General features: G+C 38.8%; 1 protein-coding gene across 2 annotated transcripts in view; it reads right to left on the minus strand.

The window, feature by feature from the left end:
* The window catches only part of CD247 (CD247 molecule), a 63,279-nt gene that overhangs the window by 39,877 nt on the left and 1,539 nt on the right, over nt 1–21,863 (minus strand). Inside the window, exon 2 of one of the 2 annotated variants that reach the window (XM_084511712.1) lies at nt 13,772–14,160. The exons of the other annotated variant lie outside the window; for it this stretch is intronic. Coding sequence (XP_084367838.1) covers nt 13,772–13,829 — 58 coding nt within the window. The 5' untranslated portion in view covers nt 13,830–14,160. The remainder of the gene's footprint in view (nt 1–13,771; nt 14,161–21,863) is intronic. 2 annotated transcript variants of the gene reach the window in all.

A 21,863-nucleotide genomic window follows, 5' to 3' on the forward strand; every position in this document is an offset into this window, starting at 1 on the left:
ACATTCCCAAATCATGTTACAGCCCGAACAGAATCAAAGGCTACCACATAATTCAGGGACAAGGTTAAGACACAATTCATTGTCCTGTCTGTGCTGCAGGACCAAAATGTGCTCTATCCATGATGTAATTGCAACTATCAAGAAGTGATTTTACTGCATAGCTTGACTGATTTTGCACAGGGGCTTCTTTCTATTTGCATTCACAAAAGAGCCCATCTACACTGAGGCTTTTAGGGGATTCCTATTCATATTGCAACACTGATACTTCCTGAGATGCTAGTAATGGTTAAAAGCCTGGTGTTGCCAGCCTGTACGATTTTCTTAAGCTGGGTGTACACGATGCTGGGTATGGTATGAAGGCAACATGTCACCCATCAAACACTACGATAGTGAGGTCTCCGCTGTTCCAAGACCTGACATGATCCTCCCACCAACAGTGGTCCTCTTGGAGGAGAAGGAAGTGACTATAGGAAAAACCTACACCTTTGGGTAAGCAACGTGAACAGAACACCGATCTAAAGGTATATTTCTTTATGGCAGAGAGCACCCTTCTCCTACCTCATCACACGGCACAACCAATTAGAACCATCTCACTTCTCATAGCCCAGCATGTCTCAGCCTCATACATACAGCCAAGTCTGATATCATAACAAATCTCAGGTGTATCACTGATGGGAAGGTGAATAACTAGAAAGGTATACTTCTACCTCTTGCTTTTAAAAGACAAAATCTAGGTAGTACTGAAGCAAGAGAGAGGAACTAGGGTAGAAACAGAGGAAGTCCCAGAAGCAGTACCACTCCCTGTCTTTGAAATAGTAATTTCAAGCTGAAAAGTAAATTTTTTATTATTCCTCACACTAGTTGAGAGAACATTCTTGCCTCTCCACTTTGAACTGCATGTATGTAAGAGCAAAATTTCACTTTCCCACCAAAAAAAAAAACACAACACAACACAAACCAAACAACAACAACCACCACCATGCTGTGAATTTGATAGAAGATGAAAGAATAACAATAGATTTTGTAATTTTAATATGTACATAAATAGCAGCAAACAAACCCTTGCTAAAGATCATCTTTGTTCCTTATTACATTTACATTTTAAAATACCCTTAATAATGGAAATCAAACACATTTGAATGTTAACCTACCAAATAGTGCATATGAACTGAATGGTCTTGCACAGACCTGCTTGCGGTGCATCCTTATAAAGCCATTCACACATTTCACACATTTTTGTATTGCTGTCTGCACGTACACTCGTGCAATGGCAATAGCATGTGTGTTTTTGTCCGGTCCTTGACTTATGAAGCACAGATTTGCCTCTAATATGCTTGATTAGACACTGTGTATTCTTGTGTACCTTTCAAACATGTAAACAAGAACAAAGGACTGTGGAAGATCTCCTTGGCAAACTGTCTCTTGCTCCTACATACATCCATATGATAAAATCCATTCCATAAACTCAGCAAGCTCCTCCTGAACAAGATAGCAATTTCTACTTCCCTTGCCCCGAGAATAATCTACGCCAAAACTATTCATGTAGTGCAAAACCTTCTATCCCCCTAAAGTAATTCAGCAACCAGTTTATAGTTATTTGTTCTAACGTGCACTCTCATTTTTATTTCATCCTCTCTCCTACCAGTGTTTTAGACAGCAGCCATCACCTCTCTCAAATCCTCTGCACAAATACACAAGTTAGTGCTCTTTTACGCTCTACATACAGATGTTGAAGGGGCAATGTTTTGATGAGCTATATGTAAATTCTATTCAAAGTGCCCCTTGCCTTTAGGGCTCTATTTCAAAATATTTCACGCTTTCCCCCCCCACCCCCCATCCCTCAGCTCAAGGCCCCAAGATTGAAAGGCTCAATAGAGTGACAGCTCTAGAAAAAAATAAAATTAAAAAAAAAAAAAAGACATCCCAAGTAGGTTTCAAGCAAGCTTACACCCCTCTGGTTCTCAAATACTGCCCAGATAATAGGTAAGTGCCATGCATGGAGCGTTTTCCAAGCCACATTACAGATATTACCCTGTATAAGCCAGCACACCCTGAACAAAAGCTTTGCTGAAGTATAGCTCCCCTTAGGCAACCTCGCTTCTCAGAAGCCAAAGACCAGGGAGTTCAAGACCGAGGTGCTCTATTCTATGCCCGAGGCAAAAGAGACTACATACATTGAGCAAATAAACTGCAGCCAATCCCCAAGGGAAGCCCTTGCTTTGATGTCTGGTTAATAGTTAATGAGCAGGGCAAGTCCTCAGTAGCCAGCAGCTACCTATGAGAAAAGAAGCAGGCAGTTATAGGAAGACAGACAGCTGAGAGCTGCACTTGAACATCTCCTGAAATAGCCAGGACTATTTCCATTAAAAATAATGTATGTTTGAATTAGTCTAAATGAGTTATTTGTGGTATCACACTCATCCTGTCCCAGCATAGGTATCCTCATGGGAGGAAGAGGTGGCTGGAATAATTGTGTACATATATTTGCAATCCCGATTCTGCAGCCTCTAAACAGTAACTCTCAGGCAGGTTAAACATCACCACGCTAAGAGCTGCACCAGCGTTCAGTGTTGTGCTCCTCGGTGGGCAGCAAGGGGAGCTGGAAATACTTTAAACTCTACAGCACATTTTCTAAAGATCTCAAGATGCCTTCTAAGCGTGAAATACCATATAGGCTGCATGGAACATTATTTTTTTCCTCTCTCCCCACTTCAGGAAGGCTAACAGTGAGCCCACAGATTTACTTTTCCTGTTTCATCAGTTCAATTAAATCTGGAATGGTAAAGTTTTTAAGAGAAGGAGGGCAAGAGATTTGCCATTTTCCCAACACAACCAAAAGCAGTCCTGTAAGCAGTACGAGCAACTTGCTGAATGTAGCAGCAAATTCAACACAGACACTATTTTCATTTCCTACATATAAAATAGATCACACTAGAGGATCTAAAGTGTAGGTCATAGGTCTCAGTCTTCAAAACACCATTGAAATATGCAAATAATGCTATTTGATTAAACAACAAAGAGTTTATCTTCTTTAGGATCATGGGTGTTGATACTTTCCAAGTGTTATCAACAACTTAAGAAGCAATTAAAAATTTAAGAAATATATCAAAAAAAAAAAAAAAAGCTAACAGAGCAGCCCACCTTAAATAAATTCGGACACTGGCTTATGTGGTCTTTCCAATATTGCAGTGGCTTTCTAAATGACACTCAATGAATCACCCACTATTAAAAGTACAAAACCTATGTCCCCATTTTCCCATCTTCTTGCTTTATCTACAAAAGCATTATTTCACTAAGGGGAGAACAAATCTGTGAAGCAGTGAGGATGATAGGAATTGTCAGAATTACCTCCAAATGTCTCAAACAAGATCCCAAAGTTCAAAATTCCTGATTTAAGGTTTACATTTCATTCATTTTAATTTTGCTTACTAACAGCAACATTCCTAATCTGATAAAATTAAATATATATGTATATATTCAGAACTACAACAGAACGAGATAATGTGGAGTTGAATGAAATACGTTGAAAATAAAAACCTCAAAACAAAGCACTGCTTTAGGAATGCAATATCTAACTGCAGACATCAATAAAACCATTTTTGCAGACATCAATAAAACCATTTTGTAAAATCATTTATGCAGGCAAATTGACAAATAAATACTAGATAATTACTTAGAGGCATTCTTTTTCCTGGGTGTTAGACACCTTCTAATCTGAACACTACTATGTTTTTAGTATAGTATGACCCTGAAGTTTCAAGAGCTGAAGACTCCACTGAATCTGAAGGAACAGAATGAGAAATGTGTCCTTTCCAAATCTTTTGTATGTACTGCAGTCACTGTGGAGGCAGCAGCAGCTCACAGAAACATAGCTAAGCTGATTTTACACTAGCCGATAACAGCACATTTCCTTCCAGCATAGATCTTTGTGTAAACTGCAAAAATCTGGCTGAGCACTTTGGTAAAAGACCAGCCAGTTAGCCTGAAGTAAAATCTGTACTGCTGTCATTGGAGAACTGCCGAAACAAGACTAATTTAAAGCTAGGTTAGGTATATTCAAATAAGCACCATTTTCTAACACGCTAACATGTCCCAGTTAGAAGGGGAAAGTTTGACAGAAATTAAGTATTATACCCACTTTACAGTTACAGCATATAGACAGCATATTTAGAGGTGAGGCTACCAAACCTTTTAAAATGCCTGAAGCCCTCCTTTATTGCTCCAGACAGCTCAGTGCACATGCTGGGCTTTCTCAGATTGCCTCTTCCTGATTATATTCCATGTTGCTGACTCCCTCTGGTCATATACCTTAAAGACTCGGCAGTCTAGGACCTTCTTCTAAATCTGACAGTCCTGTATAGGTGTATGTGGTTTCAGAATTGGCAGGATCATCAATATATAAGCAGATACTGATATTTGTTATTGATACTTGTAATTACGTTATTTTCACGTACCTGGAGATAAGAGAATACCACCTCTATGCCCTGTTTTGCAGAAAAACTCACACACAGGAGCTTGCTTAGGGTTATGCTGTTGCTGAAATACAGTCACTTTTAGAGAAAACACACAACATTTTGTAAGAGTGGATGGGGAAACTCCCAGGTACACCCTCCCCCATGTAGCATTGACCCTAATTATAAGGCTCCTCAAAACAGGCAAGGACAACACTAAGTCTTCTCCAGAACAAAAGTACATCTACTCCATTGAGTTCTTTTGCTTTGTTTTAAAATAAATAGGTTTAAATATGTAACACTAGTTCATCAGAAACGTTTTGCACTACAAATTCTGATGACACGTTAGTTAGGGAATGTTTTTAGACTCGCATCAGAATTTCTCATCAAAACCAACGGGTGTCTCTTGACTAGCTCAGCACGTGGGAGTCCCAGCCAAGCTCCTGCTCTGAGTCAGACAGACCAAGGACTTGAAACTGGGTTTCCCTCTTCCCAAACACAGAACAGTAATTGCTCACAGGCTGCTTGGTGTCTCACAAAAATACTTTGGAAGGATTTCATTTACCCCAGTAGAAAACAGTGAAAAAAAATATCTTGGAAAGTTTAGCAGAATCATAAAATCACTTCCCTCTAAGCTTGATTTTAAACCTGGTATTTGGTCTACTAAAGCCATCATGTCTAACAAGTAGACATTTGGCTCAAGATGTAAAAAGAACAGCAAGAGAGAAAGAGAAAGGGGGCAAACTTGTTAGCTACTTCTTTGCAGCTGAGAAAGAAAATCAGATAAAAACATCTTGGAAAAGATGTTACAATAAGATAGGGCTGAAGGTTCATAGCTGTAACTTCAAGAGAGTTACAAAAACAGAAAAAAAAGTCTCAAGCCTGAAAATCTGCTGCTTTTCTATCAAAAGAGACATACCTAACAGCAGTAACAAATGCATTATAGCACTGCAGGGTTTTGGGGTAAGTAGAAAAATAACATGAGTTATTAGAAGAGATTAATTTATCCGCATGAAAAGACAGGACATGGAAAATTCCAGTTCCATCTGGCTTGCATTAATACTAGAGGCATCTGAAATTTAAGAGAATTCCAAACAAGGTAAATTAAAACTGCTTCTTTTAGAGAAATCGTTTAGTGAGAACCTCCATTTTTTAACATTTGAATCACGGAGAAAATCAAAGATGTGATTGAAAATGCATCTTCAGAAAAAGGATCAAGTAATGAACCCAGCACACGGAACTTTTCGTCTCATTATATTTCAGGCAAAACTCTTAAAATAATTAAATAAAAAAAAAAATAAAAACACTCTTGATGATCTGTAGTTAGTTTCAAACTTTTGGGGATGGAATACATTTTGAAGTTACAAGTGGTCTTCATCCAAACTTGAGATTTCACCAGAGACAGCATTGCTAATCATCTGGGAAACAGTCACCTTAAATTACTCCTTTAAGCTCTCTCACAAAGTTTATGTATAAAGAAAATGGACAATGTTGTGCTGTTTTCAATAAAATTATTGGTTATTTGCAAGGCAAAAAGAAATCCACATGTTCAGCAAGCAAGCTGTAATTGAGCTTGATTCAGAAAGTAGAGTTTATCTGTCAAAACCAGGGATGAAAAAACAACCTGAGAACCTAAATAAATGCCTTAAGACTTTAATAGTATATATTAGATTTTTTTTTTTTTTTTTTTTTTTTTTTTAAAAAAAAAAAAAAGTAACTGGAATGACATTTGACCCTCAGCTAGAAATCCAGATTGGTTAACCTTGCTTATCTTCTTTGGTCTGCTGGGTGTGGTTACTGTCATAATACACAACTGCTCGGTTTTACATGTAGAAGATCAATAGTGTCACAAAGTTAAAAACTAGACAATTTGCAAGTGGATATTACTCCCTTTTATTCTCAGGAAAGCAAAGGATTGGTGTTAAAAAATGTGGGCTTAATTTCATTTACTTTCACCAAAACTCTCTAAGCTCACCACCCGCAAAGATTTCATTCAGATACTTTATTCATCAGAGTAGTCCTCAGCAAAACTTACACAGAGAAGTTCAATTTCCAAAAAGAGATCAAAAGAATCAGAAGCCCATTACTAATGAAGAGTATGTTGCAGGTAACAAACATGAGGTCAAATCTATTGCTACTGTAAGCCTCCAAAGTCAGTTAGCTATCACATGGATTGCTTCGGTTGTGTTGCATTTGTGAGTCTTCAAATCGCAACAGACTATGAAGTGCCAAACTAATACAGATATTTTGGCATTTCCTGAGAAATATGGGAAAAAAAATATTAAAAAAAAATCAGGAAGAAAAATGCGTGCTTACATTACTTCATACAATACCATTCCCATACAGCTCTCCTGAAAACCTAATACAGATTCCCTTGACAAGTTCTAGTCTATAATGACTAAGACTTCAAGAATGAGTTTACCCGTGGACACTAACTTGGCCAGGTATCATGCCTTCAGATAATAAACCATAAAAATAACAACTGAAAATCAGTAGCAAGAAGAAATGTGTAGAATTTAAATAACATTCTTTTAAAAATTATCAAAAGAAACTAATCTGTTTTACAAGACCTTTCATGAACAGAGGAACTGTACACAGAATAATTCACAGAATTGTTTGCTTGCTTCTTAGAAACCAGATGTCTCTGGTGTAGATAGACTCTTTTACAAGGTATCAATTATATAAGTATTTTTCTCTCTCTCTCTGTATTCTGTCTTCCTTCCTTCAGCAAATGGGTTGTAATAAAACTCACAGGACTTCATTCTGCTTTTCCTCATGCTTGCAAAAAGCTGAAATCACCTTACTTACGTAAAAGCCCAAAGCGATGATACTCTGTGAATTCACATCATGGAGAGAGAAACACAGATAAAGAGAGCAATTACTTCAGATAGTTCTGGTAAGGCTTCTTTATTGCAACAGTTTTACATGGCCAGATGGGAAATGATGTAAATTGCAACAACAGATACCAGGTAGAGACAGAAATGAGTTTTCCTACCAAAGACTTGAAGTAGGGTTCTCTGAAAGAAAAAAAAACCTAACACCTAGTGATTATAAGGCTCTAATGCATTAGATGATACAAGTCATTTTTTTTCTTTTTAAAGGTTTAAAAATCTGCTGTATTAACTGCCAGCTGCAAGATCCCAACCCAGCCACACAATTTATTTATAGCTTTAAAAGTCATCACTCAGACCATTCAGCTATTTCCGAATGACAAAACAAACATTTGAAGACTGGGAATGTGCAGTATCTAACTATAGGAAGTTGATCTCTTTCACTTAACTGATACTTGATAAGAATATTTCAAAAGGGATTCTGTCACACTGTACAAAACTCTTGCTTCAAATCGATGCGATAAAGTAATAAATTATAGTATGTTAATTTTTAGTTTGAGCTGAATTTCCATATTAGAGAATTCAGAATTAGTATTTTTCAGGCTCTGCCCCTCTGCCCCCATACATCAATGCCTGCACAAAGAAAATCTTGATCTACTTGCAAGATCCGTGTAAGTTCGAGGGCTTGCTCTCATCCATCTAATTACCAACTGGACATTTCTCTTTTTTTGCCCCCATTCTGAGCCTCAGTTTACTTTGTGACAAGATGCATGACGTGAGGAATTTGAATGAATCTGTAACACATACTTATGCATTAAATATTTGTGAAGCATTTTAATAAATATTTAGCTTTGTTTATTTAAGGTTTGGCTGTCATGGGGATGACAGCAACATTTTAAGCGAAATGAATGTAAAACACTCATGCTCCTAGCTGGAATAAACTGATCATAAAATCTGAATGAATAATAGGGATTTTTTTTTTCCAATCACACAGCTCTTTCCTTTATTCCTTAGCCACTAAAAAGAAATAGCACACCTTTAGTATTCTCTTATTAATTTCTTTGGTATTGCATCTTAACCCATTAGAAAAGTGTTTCAGTTCATTACTCGTTGACTTTATTACATATATATTTGTTTTTGAGATTCAAATTTTGGGGCACTTAAGAAAGCTTTTAAAGTGTTCTCAGGTTCTACAAGTTAGATTTGCTTTTTGACCAGAAGACTATTTTCAGTGCTTGCCAACCACAAGCACTGTGGCAGGCTGGCCTATCGCTTCCCAGAAACAGCAATTGCCTTTTAAAAAAAAAGAAAAAAAAAAAAGTGACAGGTTACATAGCTGTTTCACTCTTTTTCTGCTTCTGAGCCATGAAGGTTTGCAAAGGAAAACTTGTGATAGCTTATACTATAATTTGCTGATAAATTTTCAACTTTTTTTCCTCATCAGCTTCCATCTAATTCTAATTTATCTCACTTCCCTATTATCTGAGCTTTCGAAGAGTTAAGCGCTATCTTTATGGCTTCCCCATCATTTAGAAATAAAATAAATTAAAAAAAAATAAAAATGTTCTTCTACTAAGAAAGAGGCAGGATGGAGATGAACATCAGTCAGGATACAGAGATGAAGTTTTCACCACGACGCCATTCCATGACAGAAGTAGGTGAAATAGTCTGAGCATTTCATCGGACTCAGCAACCTGTTTGCCAGAAGTGCTGTGTTTAACATGCTCTCACATATGGAAAGCATGCAGAGATGGGAAACTCCCATTTTTCTTAAATCTCCTTCATTCTGTGTGTCTGTTCTACCTGATTGTCTCCATTTCCAATTGGTAAGACTGAACAGAGCGAGACTGTAAAAACTTGACACACATATAATAAAATATTAGAAAGAAAATACATACAGGGCTTCAGAAGCTGATAGTTTATTCCTAAGAAACTTGTAGGAATTCAAATATGTCCAGTGTATATGGCTCAAAAATTAACATAATTTCTACCCCTTAAACAGAACTGGCATAGATATCAATGCTTGTGACCTTTGAGGTTTAGGAGCTAGATGTTTTCACTCCTATTCTTAATACCTAAATCATCAAGAGCAAAAGACCTACACATCCGTAAGTCTAACCTTCACAAAGATGGACATACCCACTGTACTTGACTAAATACATGCATTTCCACTGTCTCCCAAGATTTGTGCGCTTGAGCGAGTAGATGGAAGAACTGCAAACTAAGTCTCTCATTCGCGCGCATATTTTATCTAAGTTAGTAACTGCATATGTAACCAGTTGCATAGGACAATGTGGAATTAAATATCTCCATTGCTTTGCTGAATAAATTGGATTTGGACTGCCATGTTTTAAAAGCTAAAAATATGACATTTTTTGAAGGAGTAGAACTTAATAGAACAATATTCAAAACCAGTCTCAAAATATTACATTATACACAGGTGGAAATTGCAAAAAATTGTAAAATTTCAGCTTCTTAAAGACTCTGGACCAGCATAAATTGTTTTCTTAATGCTAAAAAAAAAAAAAAAAAAAAAAAAGCAATATCACGACTTTAATTTAGCTGTTGACTGTCAAACACCGAAAATTAACAATATACATACAAGTACATGTGCAATCAAAGTAGATCCTTTTAGCAAGTTAAATGTTTTTTAAGTACTTTTAACAAGTTGTATCTTCCATTCATGACACTCTAGCAACATACTGTATTTTCTTGCCAGCATAGCGATTGCATTTGGCAGTCCTACATAACATACAGTCATTCAATTATACGATGAATTGAAGGAGGTATATGGTGTTCCTCTGCAGTTGTGCAAGTAAGTCTTTTTTCTTTACTTTATAAAGGGAATTTGGTTAAAGTTTGGAAATTGTGAAGAAAGAGAATTTGTTTTCTCTCTTTTTTTATTTTCAAACAGGTTTACGGGTGGTGATTGTCACAATTCAAATTTGCATGAATAATGGAAAATGACTGTCAAAAGTATTCCTCACGTGAATGTCCATTCATAAATCAAGTTCTTGTCCCCTTTAAGCTGCCAGAAAACCTCTTATTTTTCCCCCACACTTTGTGTTTTTATACACACATTCTTAAGGATACGCATAAGAGAAATATAAATATATTTTCAGATAGCTTTCTCTATTTTTTGTATACTTCCCATCTAGCATACATGAAAAACAACAAAAGGAACACAATCATTAACTTCTTACTTCATTTATTAGGAATTTTGCTTGGAAGGGTTCAGACAGAAAGCTCTTACTCTATAACAAGCATTGGAGAATTGAATATAATACTGCAAGTGCTCGACAAATGGCCCTCTAAAAAGAAAGGCTACATTTGCCTACATTTTGTTCAGTTTGCTAATGTGCTAGTCCAGTGTTGCCTTTTTTTTTTTTTTACATGAATTATTAATGAATCGTTGTGAACGGAAAAGAGAAAAAGGAAATAAAACATGTAAAATTAAACCTTTGGATTTTTTTCCTGGTCTAGCAAGAATTCAGCTAGGAGAACTTAAGAGACTGGGCACAAAGACATGGAGATAGTAGCCAAAGTTGTCTGGTTTTATTTGCTTGGGTTTTCTGGATAGTCTTGTAAACAACTTTAAGTTTACAAGTCTTATAGTTTGCAGATCTGCTAAGTCATCTCATAAAAAGGAAGGAACAAATGAACCCTAAGACCCGTGATCTGTCCATTTTATCTTCCTGTCCATGAACTGACTAAAAAAACAGCTCCTGGTATCATGACACCCAATGGGCAGAAGCCACAGTTACACAGACCAGCAAAATCTTATGAAAATAAGCTGTGCTAGTAATCTCCGTCAAAGGCTCTGGTTTTCGCAGAGTTAGCAGAAAAAAGAAGTGCACTGTCCAATTCTATTTAACAGATGATTCTGAAAAACGTGATTTTGTAAAGAAGTGAAAAACAGGGAAAGACTCTCATTGAAGAACTCTGGCATGTAAATTTGTATATGAGTGCATTATATATTTACATAAATCAAAATGTCATCAACTTTTTTTTTTTTTTAAAAGGGAGCAATTCTACAACATTGCCCACAGTACTGACTTACTGCTATTAAAGCCTGCCATATTTCAGACTAAAAGCTCTGTAAACTATCCAAAGATTTTTGCTATTTTGATTGTGATATTTGTTACATAAGAAGAATATTAAAAGACCTACACAAAGATAATTTTAAAAAATCATCTTCTCAGAAGTTCAAGATTTATTTCTAGATACTTTTCAATAGAAGGATTATAGGAAGACCTGAGCTAGACTTCCAGAGCTACACTTTTGTACCTTAGAAGCAGGCCACGCAGAAAACTAAACAAGCATATGATTAAACCTTTTCTCTGTAACTGCTCAAAGGTCAAGATTGAGCATTCCGAAATTTGTGGTCTAATATCAGTAATTCAAAATCAGCATCAGAATTTGTGGCCCATCTCTAGAATTATTTATTTTAAAACAAGACATTTCTCATGCCTGACGTATTTGTTTCAGTATTCAAAAAAACAAAAGGATAGTCTTTACACATTCATCAGTCCCAGTCGTGGTAGCATCTTTAGACTGGCTGCTTAGATAGTAAGCACAAATGCCTTACAATGAAGTGGAATAAATTCGTTCTAAGGTGGTATGCAGCTTACTGACTCTCTATCCACTCTGAGCTTGTTTTATGAAAACTTTATAAAAGTTTACTTTATGCTAAGAAGGCTTGAAAACACTCCATGAAGCATCAGATCTTTGTTCTGTTTGAGCTGAAAAGCCTCATCCGTTCAGTCTCACCTTCAAGCTAAGTTCATGGTGATCTTACATGTTATTGTGTATTTTGTATAAATAACACAGCAACAATCCCACAAATTTTGTGTTACCTTTCTTTTATACTACCTATACTCTTACATTAAATACTACTACCCTTTGAACTATTGTGGCTACCCAGTGAAAAATACTTCCCCTCAAACTTATAGGCAACCACTTCAAATCAATGACAAAGTAACATGTTCAAAATTTGATCCCATATACTCTTTCCTAGTGTGAATACTCCAAGAGCTGTGCACAAAAGACTCTCATAGGGCTCTAGCCATCTGCAGACTATTACATATTTTTCAGTAAAAGTCTTCTCCCCCAGAAGTACAAATAGGAGCCTGAAATATTGATATATTGGACAGAATAAAAGGAGAAAATGCAGAAAGGTATTTTCAGATACTATTTGAGCTAAAGTAATTTCCTCAACTTCATAAAATATTATTTTTTTTCTTGAGAAATCTTAAGGCTGTATACACTTCAAAACTGTTTCTCAGAGATCGAGGAAAAGGAGTTTCTATTCTTTGTTTATATCTTGGACCCGCATCTGTGTATACAAAGCAACATACAAAATGCAGTATCAGAAAGGGACACAGGCTTGTTAAATGCAGCACAAACAGAAGGCATACTTACCACAGAGAATGCGACTGTACTTAGAATCTTCCTGAAACAACGTCCACAGATTGATAGAAATGGTGCCAAAGTGGCTGCGAAATCCTTCTCTGATCTCCAGAAAACTTGTAAGTAAAAAGTCCTTTGCAGTTTCCAAAGCTCTTTAGTGTAATGATGGTGTATTTGTTAAGCACTTATACTCTATACATCGGTGACACTCTTCCAGTAGATTTTGTTTCAATGCACAATCAAATGTGGCCTACTCATATCTCATCATTGCTGACTTCCCCAGACTCAGTCTTTAGCCTAGGCCTTCCCTGGATGTATATAGTTTTCTTGCTCTTTTGATCTTCTAAGCTATGAAGAAGTACATTCCTCTCTCCCAAAAGTAATGTGACTTCTGAAGATTTGTGCATGCTAAAGCTGCCTCACTTTCTATCCAAGCAGGGTCGATATATATACTGCCACAAATCGATATATAAAGGTAAAAGCGTTTTCATTTTACACTGTGTCAAGCAGAGACAAGCATGGAGGTAAAGATACGAATGGAAGGATCCTATCCCCTTTTATCAGACATATGCTCTTCTATACACAGCCTGCTGGCATGCATTGCCACCAACCACCCACTGCAAGTAACATGGCTCTAGCTTTACCTAAACAGATTGAGAACCTTTCTTGTGCTGATTATCAAAAGCAACTATGTTTTCCTTCTGGTATCAAACTTCTTTTAAATCTCAGGGAAGACCACCCAGCTGAGGGCTAAAACCTTGTTTAACGATTAATTGTTTCTGAGCTACAGTGCTTGCTCTGACACAAGAAGAACTTGCCCCACCATCTGCAGCAGCCGGCCTCATGGCCCACCAGAGGACATTGTTACAGCACGGGAGATCATATTTCACCAGTCCCCCAAACCCAGCTCCAAACCAGCCCATAGCTAACTGCAATTAGGGGGATGCATGTGGTTGCAGATCACGTGCAGGTTCCCTCCTGTGACCCAAGGGCTGCAGAATCCACCACGAAGCACTGTGCTCTTCCCTCACCTCAAAAGAGTTTTAAAATAGCGCCTCACAAAACAAAAGCCCGCCTTACCTGTAACAGAGAGCTGTGCCTGCAGGGTGGCAAAGACAGCGATCCTCTTCCACTTCATCTCACTCCGGCAAGTGGTGCTGGGGTGAGCGGTGTGGGACGATGAGGAGGATGGCACCTCCACGGGCTCTGCTCTTCTGGCTGCCTCCACAGGAAGCACGGCTTCTATAAGGGCTTTTGGAGTCCACCTGCTGGCAGCCACCCCAAAACACACGTGCCTTCCTCTGCCTCGCAGCTTCTGAGGTCTGGGTTTTACGTTCCTGGTATTGATGTTTATGGTTTCCTTTTGTATTCTTATTTTCTCTTTACAAGATTTTCTTCTCTCTCTCTTCTTTTTTTATTAAACTTTGATGATCCTTAGGACATTCCAATTCAGCAGCTCTAAGAGGGGCCTGGAAAGTGTATCTGGTATCAAATTCAGCATGACTTCAAAAAGGATGTAACTATGTCCATGTCTAAATAGAAGTCTAAAATTGTAAGTGATAGCTGCTTGCTCAAGAGTGGATAGCTGCACTGATAAAGATATCAAGTGTAGCTTTATTTCTAAAGCTCTGACTTAACATTAGCACCTGAAAGTTGCTGTACTTCCTGGGCTATGTGTTGGCCTTCATCACGGGGAGTTGGACTCCATCTGTCTTTGCAGTTTCCACAGGACGTAAAACACTAGCACAACTGGCACTACCTGGCTCCTTTCAGTCATACATAACTCTGAACTGGAGGTGCCTTTTGATGTGAACATACCACATCTTTGTATTTCCAAAAACTCTGCGTGCATGCAGCGCTCTGGAGCCATTTTGTCCTCAGAGCCAGCGCAGCCCGTACAGAGGAGAGCCCGTGTCATCTCTGTGGGGGAGCACAGTGTGCATCTCCTCCACGCTGGGCTTGAAACAGGAAGCCCGGCAGCCTCGAGCTACATATGCCACACCTACTGACAGAGCAGGCCATGGCAGTCAGCCTTCCTGCTGCTTGAAGCTGGCCTCTAGTGAGATGCTGCGGCAGATCAGCAGGGTCCAGAGGAAGGAAGGAAGCGCGGTTTGAACCCAGCTGCATCCCAGGAATTTACAGGACTTTTCTGTTAGCACAGCACAAAACAGGGCAGGTGCGCCCTGCTGAAGTGCTCACAAACCCTCATTTCCTACAGGTCCACCTTCTCCCTCCAGCACAATCACAGTGGCACCTGCCACACTCCCCTAAGCCCTTTTTGCCCTCTTGGCCATCCTGTAGCCTCAGCTGTCCCTCCCTCTGTGGGGCCAAGCACGCAGCTGTGGGTAATGTAGCTGATCTGAAGCACATGTGTGTGTGTGTGCTGACTAACCCAGTACCCCCTGTGAAAGTGAAAATGCCCTGTTTTTTCTGCTGCTCTGAGGGCACTAATAAGATCTCTACAGCTACCTACACAAAACTACAAGTAGGAGCAGGTTATGTTTGAGTCTCCTTTGTTTAGCTGGATTGATGTTGACCCCCCAGGTCAAAAGTTGTTGTGGTGGTGGTGAGAGGCAGACTGAGTCAGGAGAATCACAATGCTTGTTTCCTTACAAAGCCAAGCTAGTGATCAAATCTGGCAGTATTAAAGCAACGCTCAGTAGGCAGCAGTGGAAACTACACAGGCAACAGAAAAAGCACACTTGAACAGTAACCTAGCAAATGTCACTCTGGAGAATGTGTTGCACTACGAGCTGAAAAAACAAAAAACTGACTTGTGTTAACAATATTCTGTCGTTTCATCATGCCTTCACTTGAGGACCTCGATGTACTTTTGAAATTAGTGTTATAAAACCAGGGCAGTTAAGCTTTTACAGATAAAAGGAGAAGCAATCCAGCATAACAAAATGAAATTAAGAAAGGTGAAATCTGGAGCTTTAGAAAAGTCTTCAGAAGGAGACATAAGAAAGAAGTAATTTCTCTGTTGAAGTGTTAAGGCACTTATAAGAAAATAAGATAAAATACTAATCAACATAGTGATGCCAGCTCTCACTCTGTAAATAAATAAATAAATAACCCCACATATTATCTTTTTCAAACGTGATTAAAAATTTTCACTTTTATTAAGCAAAATAAAGATTAAGTTTAGACAACTGTGAATTAGAAAAGCCATAAAACGTGACTTAGATGCATGTTAAAACCAAAAGCTCAGCCTTTCCACCATCAAAATACAATTGGCTCAACATAAGATTGGTAAACGTTTATAATAGTAATACTACTAATATATTTCAGGATAAGAGCTTAAGTTGGGAGTGAAGAGAATTATCTTAAGGAATAGTTTATATATATATATATATATATATATATTTTTTTTTTTTTTTTCCTCTCCCCAATTCTAATTCTTTGAAATGAGGGAAGAAGAGGAATGTGCATCCCCAGCAGATACGGGAACAGCATTGGTGATAACTATTTCCCAGTAGTCCAAAGACGACTGGCAAGGTAAGAGTTATGGGCATATAAGAAGTAAGGATTTATAGTCTTTCAAAAGCAAAGTCTATTGAAATTCTTGGAAGACAGAGTCCGAGAAATTCATCACGTTGCCATCTGAAGTAATGAAGGCTAATACATTAATAATTTAGTATAACCTTTTTATTTAATAATTATTATATATGGTACTAGTCAATATCAAAATAATTAAGATACCAGTGTTACTATAGTGCCCCAAATCCAGGGCTGCATGCCATTTTGCAACACCTTGACAGTACTGCTGAGCCTCTGCCCTCCCCTAGCCTCGGGGAGGGTTTCCTGTGTGGCTTTTCTACCCCAGAAGTTGCAAGAGGAGGCTGGAGATGGGCTCTGACTCAGTCAGGCAGTGAGCAAAGCACAGCCCACGAGACCTGCCACACGCTGGAGATGGAAGTTCCAGATCCGGCTGCATTCAGATACCTGGTCTGTACTCCAGCACAAGCCAGATAAAGCCCTTTTTGTCCACCTTGCTATGTAACAGGTGATTGACTGAAATAAGGAATTAGCGAGAGGAAAAAGAGCCCTGCTCCCACTGCAGGCAGCCCAAATCTCACTGATGCCTTATTCAAAAGCTAAAATAATATCTTACCAGTTATTGATATTTTTGGGTAACAGTGTCTTCAGAGGAGCAAATGGCACTGCTCATCACTATTCTGCTGACCCCTGTCTCCTCCTGTTATTGATCACAGCTTCTCCCTCAGGCAGAGAGCCAGCAAATTATCACTTTGAATAAAGAGTTGAGGCCAAAGGTAAGGAAAAGGAATGAAGAGCTATGTAAGAAAGCAAGATTAATGGCCACAGTAGGCACACTGGGAGAACAGCAGTTGGGCCAGTGTGTTTTGATGTCTAGATAGGGAAAGGTCAGAGAAATGGAGTATATGGACTTCATTTAGAAGTGTGGGCAAAGTCAGGAAAAGGCTTTGCATGATAGCGCCCCTAGAAATTCTCTCCTCCCAATCCCTCATCTTTTGCAAAGAGGCAAGCTTACCATCATAACTGAAATACAATGAAATTATTCAAAAGAACAACCACGCTTGTATTATGAGTTATTCTCATAACAGACACAACACTGGAAATGCAAATCACGTACAGGTGAGGGCTGCAGAAAAAAGGGCAGTGGTCTCTGCTCTAGGAAAAAGCTATTCTGTCTTCATATGTCTCGCAATTGCGCTATGAAGGATTTTGTTACAGTGCCACCTTCATTTCAGCTTATTTGGTCTTTGCATCTCTAGGAACTACATACCACAATTAAAACTTAGGCAGCTCCTACCTACGTTGTGCATTAGGCAACCTCATACATGCATTTTTACCAACAGTTTAAATGAAACAGTGTTTTAGTTTGCTTATTTCAGTCAGACCGTAAGAACCTTGATAACACTGGCCTAGAGACTAATGCCAACAGTAGTTCAGCTGAACCAGCAGCTATTTTTCTCAATACAGACAAGGCCACAGTAGAGACATAAAACCCTCCCTGCTGGGTTAAGAAAAGCTCTTAGCTAACCTGACTCTTTATCTAAACATACGGGTGGAGGAAAGCACATTTCACGAATTACCTGTGCTGGGAAGACTGCAAGATTTTATATATGGCTCCTGAAACAGAATGGGTCAGGGAATTGAACTGGTCCCCAAGTACAGTACAACTCAGTTGTGTTTAATGCAGGTTAAGGTGCAGCTCATTATCTGCAAGGTGTAACATCTTTCACAAAATAGACAAGGCATGCATTCAGTTGGTTCTGTGCATCAATATACCATTCTTTCTCTGGGCACAAGAAAACCTGGAACAGCTCTAATGCAAGGGGCTGATTCATTCCCAGAAGCATTCCCTTTTCCCTTTTCATACTTACTCGTTATGCTTTGACTGAACTTAAAAAAAAAAAAAAAAGCAGGGTTTGCAGTTTTAACAGGAAATAAATAAAAACTAAAAAACAAACCCACACTGCAGTCAAGCTGAGGATTAAAAAAAAAATAACTACACACTGCCCTCTGGCTCATGTGTTGCAGCCACAGAGAGCATGTCTGTAATCATCATCGCACACTGCTGGGACTGAGAACAGGTCCGTTAGCAAAAGTTCTCTTAAGCCAATTTGACACAGTTAGCACTTGCAGGCAAAATTAATACCTGCATCACCTGATGGTGGAGCTGGCTGACCTGATGGAGAAGATGGGAGAATCCAGTTTGCAGAGTCTTGCCCCTGATCCAGCAGGAAATCACAGTTGTAGTGCCAGAACAAACTCAACAAGTATCAAAATCAGTTTTGGAGATGTTCACACAAAGATAATGGGTCTTAAATAAGCAACAATTTTCTCTGGTGAGAAAGCTGTCGCCCCTAGCAAGGCATGCCATTCATACGCTAGACTAATACACTGAAAAGAAAAAAAAAAAAAAGCTGTTTACAGTGTGTAAGCCCACAATTTTTATTGACAAAATGTTGCAGAGTGACAGTCCTATATTGCTTCACTGCATTTCAATGCACCATAGTGCCTTACAGTGAAGCTTCGCTTTGCTATAATTGGGCTCAACTGTGCTAATCCCCTTGGAATGCAGCAATTAATACTTATTTAGTGATAATTGCTGCATTCCAAGGGGATTAGTCCCTGCCCTGCACTTTTGCCAGCATCGCAAACAGAAAGCTGGAAAAAAGACAGTGTCTAACTACAGGTCTTGCTTTGCAGCTCCCAACAGGGAGACAACAGAAGTTGGTCTCACTACAACTGCTCCCCTCTGTGTGTGAAAATACTGCTTTTCCAAGGGAAAAAAAAAACTCGACTGTGACTACTCCTTGCAGCTGCATTGTGCAAATAGAAACCCTGCCACATCTAAAGGGGAAAAATAAAAAGAAAACAGACACCTGTGCAGTACCATAAAGACAAACACAGTCATGAGCGTATGTTTCCTACGGGATATGATAAAGAGGCCCTGATGCAGTATAAGAACGAATTCCTATTCATTATTTTGTTTCTTGTGACTAGTAGTTCCTCGTTTCTGCTATGGTCCTAAAATTTTTCAATGCAAAATTGGTTTTGGAAACCCATATAGTAGATGTTGGTAGAAACCTGAAATGCACCCCTCTCTGAAAACTCACTAATTTTGAGACTACTGAATATATAATGCCTGATTCTTTCATTCTCAGTGAAGCCTTTATGATCTACTCTGGATTTCTCTTTTAATGCACGCAAGAGAGCATTACTTACGCTTTATCTTAAAAAGGAAGCACAATGCTTCTCTTACTTTAAGCTAGTCATGCTATTTTCCTCACATCATTATTGCTTTCACCTGTTAATTTCAGATGAATTTCCCTGACTAAATTACAGCATATTTTAAAAAAAAAGAAATACCACTAAACCTACATTATGGAAATGGTACTTTTAATTATACACCACCCTCAGTATTTTCTTGCATGGCTATACAGACTGCAACTGATCAGTAAGGTTGTGTCTTCCATGAATGTAAAGGTAGGGGAAGCCAGATACTAGGACCAGAAATAAGTAACTTCATTTCCCATGTTTTTCCCCCTTTTTGCCCCAGCACATACCTCTTCTGGATTTTTCAAATGTTCATCTGGGAGGAAAACAGTTAAATGAATTGAGATTCATTTAACCATTTAAAACAAATCAAAAATCCAATTCATGCTCGATTAGGTAACTGTTTTTGGCTAAACGCCAACACGAAAGAGCTATGCAAGGTTCTTACAGTCATGCTGCGTGTTTTGTGCAATTATGTCTCTGTTTCTCATCCTTAAGTGACTGATTTCGACCTAGAAACAGTAACTTTTTTATACCGGATAACTTCTAATAGGTTGCATTGGCATAAATACTACAGAAGTACAAAGCATCTTCAATTCTTCACATAAATACACATGCTTACGTATGCAATTACATACATACTACCTAGTATCTCTTGGAAGTTTGTATTTCTCCATGATTGTACACATATTTACATATACCCTCTACATGGCTTTGTCAAGCTACCTTGTGTCTGTAGCAATCAGGATAGGTGCAAAATGGGAAAGGTTACAACCTGGAGCAGTAGAACAGAAAACGTAAAGTGGCTGTAGGCCTGTATGGTACACTGACCGATATTAAAGATGAGGGAAAGAACTCTGTCTCTTGATGTGTTGGATTTGCTACCATGTGACCTCTCTTTGTTTAAAATGGAAAAATTATATGCAAAAGTAAGTCTAACAGTTGCTAGAGTCAGAAGCAAAGGGTAAATAAGGAATTGTTAGGGCTTTTCTATCTAGGATATGAAGATCTAGGAGAAAAAAAAAAACAAAAAAAAAAAACAAAAAACAAAAAACAAACCTAAAACAATTCAGAACCATCACCACAGTTATCAAATCCTTTGAATAATAAAGAGAATATCCACTAAACGATATGACATTTCATCGCTTCAAAAACTAACTGCATGCCTGGACTCAAACAACCATAAGGCTCCAGACAGCTCTTCAATTAGCACAACTAGTGATGCTCAAATTTTAAAAAAGTGGGGGTTTTGTTCCTTTGATATATCTACCCTAGTCCTTTTTTATATACTCAGTGTCCCTTTTCCTCAGAGCAGTGAATACCCTTCCACATTGTCTGTCTGGGTAGGCAGTTAGCTGTACTCTCAGGAGCTGACTAGCCAGCTGCCTTACACCTGTAGAAAGGAAACTGAGTCGTGACTGTCCTTTCCTGAGCAAAACCTGATGGGTTTTGTTGCTTCTACCGAGCTCTCAACTGTCATGACATATGCAAGAGCTTCCTGGCTTCAAGTTCGTACCTGTTTCAAATCGGAATCCAACTGAGGGGGAAAAAAGGACGTGTCTGGACAGCAGTTACATAAGCTTCTGCAAAAAGACAGGCTACCAAGAACGTTAGCTACTATAGCCAGAATGACTGGATCTTACATTCTAACCTTTTGATACTGTAATACTTAACACAAACTCTGAGGAAGCCTCTGGAGAGAAATGTTTTCACATCAAAAATTCCCAGGAGCAATTCCTAGAGTTCTGCATGCAAAGCTCAGAAGCTGAGCTTCTTAGCAGGGCAATCACAACTGGCAGGTGAGCTCGGAGTGTCAGCGGGGCCTCACCACCAAGGCACCCAGGCCCACAGTACCTGAACTGGAAGGTTGGATGACAGCAACAAGGGCCAACCACAGCAGAAGCAGCACGGAGGCCAAGGCAGGGGGACCAGGCAAGTGGCAAGGACCTGAGCTCCAGCCCAGCTCCCAGGAGAAGCTTCGGAGTGGGTTTTCCCGGCTCTCTCTTACCACCCAAGTATGTGTGCAAAGGCAGAGCTGGTCTCCAGCACAGGCAGCCCAAACTGCTGGGGCACACCCAGGGCCTTGACAATAATTTAAGATGTCAGTCTTGACCAACTGGGTCCTATTCTGAACATTAAACACTACTGCCCTCCTAATCAAAGGCTGTGCTGCTGGCTCAAGCAAGCCAAGTCCAACAGTATCAACTAGCTGTTGAATATTTCTTTCCTATAAATCCCAAATGGGTGTTTCAGCTAACAGCCAAAGCATCATCATGCTAGTGAACAACCTTGATTTGAATTGCTAGAATTAATAAGCACTGAGAGAAATAAAAGATATCAAGTCTGAAGGTAGCTGCTCCCAGTTGATGTTTCAAGGTGCTCTACGCCTATCTCAATTTCCTTT

Source organism: Aythya ferina (assembly GCF_964211825.1).
Source record: "Aythya ferina genome assembly, chromosome: 1".
Lineage (NCBI taxonomy): Eukaryota > Metazoa > Chordata > Aves > Anseriformes > Anatidae > Aythya > Aythya ferina.